At 39.8% G+C, this 10,374-nt stretch overlaps 1 protein-coding gene across 1 annotated transcript; it reads left to right on the top strand.

Moving 5' to 3' along the window:
- Positions 1-343: 343 nt before the first annotated feature.
- On the top strand, positions 344-4,568 carry LOC121812683 (palmitoyltransferase ZDHHC3-like; the record flags this gene model as incomplete). The annotated part of the gene is given in 2 exon segments (XM_042215472.1): positions 344-518; positions 602-4,568. Coding segments are annotated over 2 exon segments (267 nt in total), but the record flags the coding sequence as incomplete, so codon positions are not given.
- Positions 4,569-10,374: the final 5,806 nt, after the last annotated feature.

Genomic DNA, 10,374 nt, shown 5'->3' with positions numbered 1-10,374 from the left:
TTGAAAGAGAGATAGGTGATGCAGGCATGTTTTAAGTCGTCCCTCATGCAGTACACAGCTTCTTCCTGTCTTTGTCTTTCACAATAAAAGCCCTACACATACAGATTGCATTCCTATTATGTAGATCTTTGGATTAGTAGAGTAAAACACTGCTGTCATTTAAAAACCCTAAACTGTGTTAAAGAAATGTTACTATATCGCATGTTTGACCGGTGGGTAGCGCAGGTCAAACATGTGAAATTAAGAAGACGACTGTCTGTTTTCTGCCAGTAACCTTGAAGCTCCTTAAAGAAACAAAAGGAAAAAAATCACGTGCCCTCGTTTGTGATTTGTCTTCTCTCAGCTGGTCTCCATAATCACAGACGAGACTCCCATCGAGCAGATGAGAAACAGGCTGATGATTAAAGACAGGGCTTCTTCGTCCTCTTCATCCTCCACCCCCTCCTCACAGCTGCCTCACCACCCTTCACACACCCGCAAGCCGAAGCTGGCCCTGTTGCGGGAGGTCTTTGGGAGAGGTGCGCTGATCTTTTGACACCTACGTCTCGCCGGCGCTCCAAATACATAAAGCACTGTTTCATCTCTCTTTCCGTCTTTGCAGGGTCGGTCTTTTGCTGGCTTCTCCCGCTCCACTCCAGCCCTCCGTCAGTCGGAGGCATCACCTACTCCGCCCTGCCTGACTACGACGTCTGACTCGTGGGCACAAGAGGGGACGGAGAGGAGAGAGAAGAAAAAGGGAAGGCGAGGGAGGTTTTTGTGTGCTTGTGTGAGCGCGTGAATGAATTTTTTGCATATTTATGATGTCTTATCTCTGGAACTGAGGGGGTGAGAGTAAAAGGGATGAAGGCCGAGGTGTGAATGAATGAATGAAGAATGAATAATGCACCAAGTATGACTCTCCTCCAGGACCTAAACACAATGTTCATGAAAACCTATTTCTCATCTTTCCTGGCACAAGGAAAGAGCACTGACCGCCCCCCGATGTGTCCTGATGTGCAGTTTTATTACCAGCAGTTATAGGAAAGAGCTACTCCTGTGTGGACTCTGGGATTTGACTGGTGTGGCTTTTAGACAGTTTCACACTAAACAGGCTGAATTAAAAAGGTCTAAATATAATGTCCACTAAACCCAACGACAGGCGCTGCTAAAGAGACGTAAATGCAACATGCACATCAAGTGCGTCCAAAGCTGTGGGAGGGGGGAAAACGAGATGCCCAGTCGCTTCAATGTTCTTTAAAGAGTAACTCAAAAACGGGTACAAGTCACCTGACCAGGGTTTAAATCCTGACAGGCGAAGAACTTGACCTTGTGATTCCTCGTGTTGTGAGGGTGAGTCGATGCCTGTCTTTCATGTTCAGTTCAAATACTGATCACCATCAGCTCTGCCTTTAACAATAGATTTCATATAGCTGAGTTATGAAACTGAGCTTGGCGTCATACTTGTGAGACATCTCTCTTTATGGCACGATGCTTAAAATTTAGTTAAACCTCCAGAATTTTATTCATGGAAATTACTCTTCGGTTCAATTCAGTTTTATTTGCGTAGCGCCAAATCACAGCAACAGTCAGCTCAAGGGGCTTGTAACGTAAAGACCCTCCAGTAATACAGACAAAATCCCAACAATCACATGACCCCAGTGAGCAGGTGAAACTACACGACCAGCTTTGCATGATTTAAAATGAAAAATAAGCCTTATTTATATTAAATAAAGCTCCTCCCACTTTAAGACAGCTTTCTTCTCGTTGGCTGCCCCTGGTCACTCTGTGCATTTGTGTATGTGCGAAACGTATCATTTGTACAGAGAGCGTGTAACCTCACCTGTCCGAAACTTCCTCCAAATATGGGTATGGAGCCGTTCTTTAATCCCGTGAGTGTAAGAAGAGGAAAACCGTCCTTTGAGTTACTCTTTAATTAAAATGCCTGTGACGTTTCAGCTACTGTGACCAGCTGATGTCCACTAACAGTCAGATATCAGTCAAATCCCAGTGCTTTACTGCTTTATTCAACCAGTATTTATGCTGGTGATTGTTTTACCACTCAAGCTTTCATCAGCCTCCACAGGAAGTTTCTAAAATAGGTCAGTTCAGCTTCCTGGTTCATCTCAGTGTTTCTTAATCATACACTGCAGCACGATAGAGAGACTATTTGAGTTTTCATGTACAGTCGAGCTTTAATTATTCGGGATGCACTGATACTGAATTCGTTAGGTTCTGTGTGTTTTCTCTGTTTGTTTTCCGTCCACACTGGTGAAGCCTTGTGGTGCAAAACATGTCAAGCTTTAAATTTTGTTTATGCAACTACTGTTTACCATGGTATGCTTTGTGGCCATAAGTACTTAGGCTTCTTCAATCTACGCTGGTGTTCAACCAGAAAGTTTATCCACAGGGATATTTGTACGTTTTGATGGTGGGGCTCTATTGGGAATGAATAAGCCCTCTAACTGAAGCATCCAAATACTTTTAGTCACATAGTTTATTAACGTGTTTACGTGGAGGGCAGTTAATTATCTATTTTTATTCTCGTGCTCAACCAATCTTAAATGGTTTCTATATTTATAACATTCATTTGTTTTATTCTGAAACATAAATGCATTAGCTTCCTGTGCAGTCATGTCCAGGATGACAAGCGTGTGTGGGAATGTTGAATTCTTGTTTTAGGGTTTTTGTTTTTTTACTCATTCTTCTGTTTGACGTGCTACTAAACTTTGTTACGTTTGCAGATTTCTTACACTATTATTACGCACACATGCACACACACATATAGTTTGGTGCAATTGAAGGTATAAAAAAGAAGCTGCTTTTGGGGGGAAAAGGATTTACTACACTGAAATCTGTTTGACAGTGAAACACAAACTCAGAGTTCACCAGTGAGTATTCTGCGTTATCTCAGTGAAGGGACGACTCTTAACTTAGTTATGGTTTCTAACTATTCTGTGGAATTAACTCTAACAAGTGTGTGTTTTTATGTGAGGGGTGGGGCTGCCTTTCACTGCTGACCTGTTACTTGGATATATTTGAAAGTATATATGACCAGAGTCGGGCGATTTATCAGCACATTGTATTTTTAACACAGGAAACAGTCTCAAATGGATGATGGTGATCATGTGATACATTTTATAAAGTAAACTGGTGGCTTTGTATTGGAAAAGAGTCAGAGGTCAGACATGAAGGCAGCTCCACCCTCTGTGTGTTTTATGTATGTTTGTATATATTTTTTCATTTCCTTGTCCAACCTGGGCTGAACAATTTTCTGCGAATTGTCCATTTTCTCAGAGTACTCGCTGCAGCCCTCAGAGGTTTCGATCAAAACTTTCCAGCTGAGAGATGAAGTTACATGACTTAATCTGCCTTTTTTATATTTTAACATGTTTTTGGATATTTATTAACAATTTAAAGGCAAAATATTAAAGATTAGAGAGATGTTATGAAACAGCTGTAGAAAGACTTCTAGTTCTGCATTCACATTGTGAACAACGTGGGGCTGCTGGTGCAGAAATGCATAGTTTATTTTGACCTTTAAACGTTACACTTGAAATTATACTAAATATTTTTACAGTAAGAATGAGTCAAAAAAATGTTGAAGCACACATGTACTGCTACGTTTTTTGTTTTTTTGTTGTTGTTGTTGTTAATGTGGACATCCCACATATCTGAAAAAATATGTAGATCTGGGACTAGTGGCTGCTTAGCTTAGCTTAGCTTAGCATTGGACCTAGAAATTAGCTTATCCAAAATCAGCATAGTGATGTGTGGTGTCAACCAATGAAAGTTGCTTGAAGGCCAAAGGTGGAGCTCTACGTCAAGTGCTACTACTGCCACTTTTGTCTAGCCTGCAGGTATCTTCTTTGGAGTCACACAATATTGGACGATCACAAGGGGTTTTTTTCTTTTTCTTTTTTTTTTTAGACTTAGCTAGAAAAATTACTTGGCTATGCTAAAGAAAAGATCGTTTGACTGTGCAAGTTGAGAAATTAGGCTAAATGTACCTACACTGCAACAACATGACAGAAATTGATTGCAATAAACTTGTCAGAATGTTGAATTCAAGCATCCTTTCAGGGTCAGGGCTAACTAACATAGTAAGATTTTCCAAAAGAAACACCAGCATTTTTGTTACAAGTTAAGTCTGCTATGACAATATTTCCAGAGAGAAGCTCATCTTTAAATGGGAATTGATTTGAGGTAGACTGGAGGCCACTGTGGCATTGCACTGGCTCAGTCTGAACCAGTCTCTGGCCACTTTCAGTGTAACTGGGTGGCTAGCTGGTTTAAGTCCTGATTATACTCGGACATGGACAGATGGAGACATGATGGCAGAGTTGCTATATTTTAATGTAATGTCTCAGCAGATGAGTCCGTTAAGTCAGAAGAAACATGCAGGTCGGCAGATGTCTGGATAGACCCTGGCACTCACTGTCTGACGAAGAAAATTTATGTCACTTAAATACCAGCGGACTGGCTGCAGAAAGTATAATTAAGGCTTAACAACCAGCATAGGCTTTATTAAGAACTCCGTAGACTTATGGGGTCAGGTGTTTCAAAGCTTTACGGAAAGATAAGCTAATAAACTGTAGCTTAAGTGCACACCAGGAAATTATTCTTAAACACTTGCACAGTTGGGTGATTCTCACAAAGATCCCCCCACACGAGGAAAAATACAAGGCTTCTGGAACATTGATACTATTAAAGATTCAGTATTTTCTAACTTTCAGATGTTAGTTTAAATTTTGCCTTTAAGTTCATCATTTTCCTCCAAACTGTCAAAGAAAGTAGAATCTCGTGTTGCTCAGCTGTGAGGCGGGCCTTACTGCCAGGTAAATGCAACATGTGGACCATGTAAAGGCTACAAATGCTTGGGACAGTTCTCCAAGGCTTTTGGACCTTTTAAAGAGAAAAATCATAGGTGTAAATGAGGCTTTTACTGTTCGTCTCATTCTAATTTATTTAGAATTATGTTGCACATTGGATCTTAAGTTTAGCTGCATGTTGTTCACAGTGTGAAAGCACGTTCTTCGAGCTGTACGCTGCCTTATTTCTGTGGGATTTTGAACTTTTATAGTGACTGCAGAGGATGTTGGAAAGGTTTCCTGAAAGTTTCTCGTAACTTCTCTCATGACAGACAGAAACACTCAGTCCGCCCAGGTCGGGTCTCTGCTAGCTGTAAATAGGAAAGTTCATATTTTCTATCAATGATGTGCAATTCTCATGAAGGGACAGTTCCTGCAGTCTTTTTTTTGTTTTTGATCAGTTTGAAGCAAAACAAGGTTTGAAATGTTTTTGATCTTGTGAACGTCAGAGAAGTCCAGAGGTACAGAAGGTTTGATGTTTTTATTATTCTCTCCTTAAAATTATTTTTGGTCTATTTGAGGGTTTATTCAGGGCTGAACAATGAGTCTAATATATTCACTCACAAACGAAACCAGCTGTACCTCAAATTTGTCCAACACCTAAAAACCCCCCCCACAAAAAAACATTTTAAACTGTAAATGTTTTTGTCCAGGTGTGTGTTTGTATCATCAGCGCTTGTTTTTGTTGATCCATGTCGGGGGCAGTTGCCTCCTCATAACTGATTCTGTTAAAATCCAGCATAGATGTTGCTAGCTAAAACAAAACAGGCGCATCTCGGTGCTGTTTTACTAGACAGCGAGAAGGAATGTGCGCACACACAAAGAGGGCCTGAAATTAATAGCTGGCCGCAAGTCAAACACAAGCGCTAAATCAGAAGATATTTTTTTGTAATTTTTTGTTTATTTGAACCAAATCCAAAAAACTTTGAAAAACAGTATTTTGAGATCTGGGAAGATGTGTTTTCAGATTGGGTTGTTGGTTGGCTTAAAAAAAAAAAAAAGTTTCAGAGCCCAAAAAACAGAGTTTAATATCATGCGGCTTCATGATGAACAAGTTTACAGCTCACTGATGTTTTATTTATGTCATGTTACAACCTTGAAACCGTGACCTGTGTATCATTTCTTTTGATATGCTGCTCTGGATCGTTCACCTGGAATTAAACTGATGTCTTTTAAACTACTTTGGCTCCTTTTGGTTTTTCACGGTGGTTTGTGTGGTTTTACTTTATTTTAGCATTACATGTACATCCAACAGCGGTAACAACAACAAAGGCAGGAATTTCTAAATATTCTGAACATTATCAGACATGAAACATGAGTCTTTTTAAGTTTTTGCTTTTGCTGTCTCACAAGTGGGCGCTGCAGGTGCACCGGTGTGAGACATGCTGCCTCTCAGTAGTGACATCTTGTGGCAGCACATTGTTTTGGCAATTGGCATTTTTTTTCGGAGCTGTGATCACAGAAAACAAGTCTGACGCTAAGCTTTGAAACATGAATATTTCATCCATAACTGAACCTACTCAGTCACTCCTGAGTAGGTTCACCGCTTTTGCACATGGTCTCCATTTGTGTGTGATAACTTTCAACTTATGAGCCACACTTTGCTCATAACCTACCAGGGGTGTTTTCACACTTTCTGAAACAGCAATTAAGCCATGAAACCATTTTATATCATATTTCATGATTAAAACAATCAGCCAAGGTATACACGAACCCTATATTTGAATTAAAACCATTTAATGTTAAAAATCCCCAATAACAGCTAAAAAAAAATATCCAAGCACCAAACTTTCTCCTTGGTCCCTCCCAGAACGTTTAAGAAGCATTAAAGTTCCTAGATACACATGAATACCCCGGAGAGATAAAGGACAGTGACTGCTACTCCACAAATATATTATTTACACTTTTTGTAGCCACATCATAGTAAATTACATTCATGGACAATACTTACATTAGCTAATACAATAATGCTAACTCTAAACGAAACACCTCTGTCAGTACAACAACCAACATCTGGCATCATCAATGATTTTTTTCAAAACTTGCTAATACTGAGAAATCATATCAGAAGTATATTATTAAGCCTCAGCAGACATCACACACTAGTCACTGTTTATGCTGCACCACTAGAGGGCGCTGCAGCTGCACCAATCTGCGGGTCACTGCTTCTCAGCTGTAGAATGACGTCCTGTGGGAGTCCATTTTTCACCAGTGCTGATTTAATCTATGGATTAAAAAAAGGAAGACCGAGTTAGTCACTTTCTCTGCTTAGTGTAAACTACACTCAGGTCCACTGGCTCCTTTTATGCCTCATTATGTGGACAAAACGTTACTATCAGGCACACTGGGAATGCCAATGAGTTAGACTAGGATCTTTAGTGTTTAGAGCAGAGCACAAGAAAACACTCAGAGAAACGTTTAATAGATTTAAGAAAAACATTTATTGAGGCAAGACTTTAAGCAAATTTAGCATTTTTTAATCTATATATCAGTCTGGGATTACGATTTTTTTCAGTTTCCCCAAGTACTAAGATTTCAGATGAGATAAGAACAGACTAACCTGATTTAGGAGGGTGTCTTTATCAATCTGAGACAAGCCCACTAAAGAGGAAAGCTTCATTTTCAGACCTGCAACATCTAGAAATACAAAAATTCCACGTTATAGGTCAGAATTGTCTTCTGTCTGTTTAATCAGAGATCACTCAAAACATGAAAAGCAATTTTGCCTAAATCCATTTATAATTTGGTGACAGGCAAACCAGTCGTACAGTGTGTTGTAATCTGTCCATGAGTCTCTGCTTTACACAGCTAACATTGCTGCAAGCAGCTGCATTTGACAAAAATCAGTGGATCTTACATTTAGATAAAACACAATGGTAGATATACAAGGTAAATTTAATACCACAAAAGATTTAATCCAGGAACTTGTCTGGTCATTATTCACACTGTAGGTTAGCTTCCTAGCTAGATGACATAAAAGCCCCTAAAATTTCACCGCTCCTGTATAACATTTGTTACTCCCTAACTTACTTTATATTAACTTCTAGGCTTTGTTTAACAGCTATGAGTTAACTGAAACAAACAAGTCACTGTTGCCCCAAACCTGTCAAGCTGGACTAAATCTCATGAATTACTCACAAACTGGTGTGTTGGCTGGTGTAGGTATTGGTGTTGATAATTCTGTACACAAAGTAAAAGTCAAAATAAAAGCTAATTAATGAACGATATCAATCCAGTAAATAACTGCGGAGCCGCAGTATAAAGACTAAAGAGCTGCATGCAGCTCCGGAGCCGCAGGTTGCCGACCCCTGTGCTAATCGAAAATGACCCCCCAAGTTTCCTCACAGTGTTACTGGAGGCCAAGCTAATGCCATCCAGAGTAAGTATCTAGTTAGATGCCATATTTCTAAGATTTTTAGTCCTAAGTACAATGACCTCAATTTTATCTGAATTTAAAAGTAGGAAATCAGAGGTCATCCAGGTCTGTATGTTGAGAGCTTGCTGACGAGCTGCATTACAGTTTGGTATGGAAGCTCCTCTGCCAGCAGCCGAAAATCACTACAGAGGGTGGCGAAGGCACATCGCAGGCATGAGGCTTCCTTCCACTCAGGACATCTGTCTTATACGGACTACAAGACTCAAAAACAGCTTTTACCATCAAGCCATTCGACACCTCAACCACAACACTTAAACACACACACTCCACAGGATGCACTCAGAATCTGTCCTACAGTTTCTCAACACTCTGCACTGGTCACTTCATTGTTATTAGTATTTAAATAAAAATAAAAACCCTTACTCCGTGCAATACTGTGCCAACTGCCACTTTAAATCTGCTACTGCTCAGTTGTACTGCTGCTCACTCCTGCCACTTTATCCCATGTGGAACCATAATTAACCTTTTTGTGTGAAGGAGACTCCCATTTACATCAACTAATTTGAGTATATTAGCTATATAGGATAGAAAATAGTGTGATTAACAATATTGACCACTGCACGTTCTAACAATTCTAGCAGGACAAGCACAGACATGAGTAGCTAGAGATAGCACAGATTACATGGGATTAAAAGTACCTTCTCCCATATTTATTCAGTTAAAGCAGTTGAAACTTCAATGTATCTTTTTATGTTTGTTTATAGAATTTTTTTTTTTTGTGTTTCTTCACAGCTTTTCAATGGATTTGTGATGGTAAAATCATAGGCAAATCTAACTCTAAAAAACTTGAATGTCAGTACTTAGTATGTCCAAATATGAGGACATTCAAAGCTCTTCTTTGCAAGTTGGCTGCATTTTGTTGTCCTCTCTATCAAGGTGATCTCACACTACTTGAATAATGTTGAGATCTAAGATTTAGGGAGGCCAATCCCAGAGTGATTGCGTTCTATTGTGTGTTTTTCTATCCAAGTGCATTTGCTGCATTTTACTGCATTGGCAGTGTATTTGTGATTATTGCTATGCTGAAAAATGAAGCAGTTAGCAATCACATTCTTCCCAGATGAAACACGGGGCTGTGGTGTTCAACAGTCAGGTCATTAATTTCAAAATTATGAGCCCAGTCACTCATCCGTTCTCCCAAAAACCCATCACATTTCACAGACCCACTCAAAAACACACTACCAAATGTGCTCAGCACTGACTAAATGATGGGATGAATTAACTTTAAATAGCTGACTTAAATTATTTTTCAAATCCAAAGCTTGCTCCTGCTGAGAAATCACATCAGAATCAAGCCTTGCAGATATCAAACATGAGTCATTGATTTGATGTTTATGTTGTGTCACTGGAGGGTGTTGCAGTTGCACCAATCTGTGGTTCATGGTTTCCCAGCTGTAGTGATGTCTTTCTAGAGTCTACAAATGAGTATTAGGAACCTCTGTGTCTCCCGCTGTGTGTTTAGTGATGTGAGTTATTGTGCTTTGCTCCGACTTCTTGTGTTCCATGTTTACCTCATCCCGTCATGTGCTCCTCTCGGCTGATTCTGTGTGTTACGTTTAATGTTCGCGTCTTGAGTCAGTATTTTCAGCTTCATGTCCTCCCTGTCTTGTTATGTGTAATCGTTCCCTGTGTCCTTATGTCCTTCGTTAGCCTTCTGTGTATTTATGTCAGAGTCTCCCTTAGTTCCGTGTCGCTTCGTCCATTGTCTTTCACTGTGTGTTCTATCTGCCTGTTAGTCTCGTGTCCGGTTTAGCCAGTTTTCTGTTTTGCCTGCAACCAGTAATAAAGCTGAGCATCTACAAGTTCACTTTGCCTCCGTGTGTCCTGCTCTTGGGTCCAGCATTTCTGCCTGCCCTTGCACAGCGATGACATTTAAGGCTTATTTTAAAGAGATTCACAGATTTAAGATTTAACAAATGCCAAGTGTAATTATTTTTATTAGTCAAAATGTTAATTTACAAATCTTAATATAGCGGCTCTGTGGGCACTAGTGACCTAACAGCAGTGAAATAAAACCAGAAGTAATTGGGTAATTGCCAAAACCTTAATATCCTGCTGCTGATGAGCAACACTTTGCTCATAACCTGCCAC

Source organism: Haplochromis burtoni, unplaced genomic scaffold, assembly GCF_018398535.1.
Source record: "Haplochromis burtoni strain Fernald_Lab_line unplaced genomic scaffold, NCSU_Asbu1 Contig_732, whole genome shotgun sequence".
Taxonomy (NCBI): Eukaryota; Metazoa; Chordata; class Actinopteri; order Cichliformes; family Cichlidae; genus Haplochromis; species Haplochromis burtoni.
Note: the sequence above shows the minus strand (reverse complement) of the source record. Positions and strands in the feature narration are given on the sequence as shown.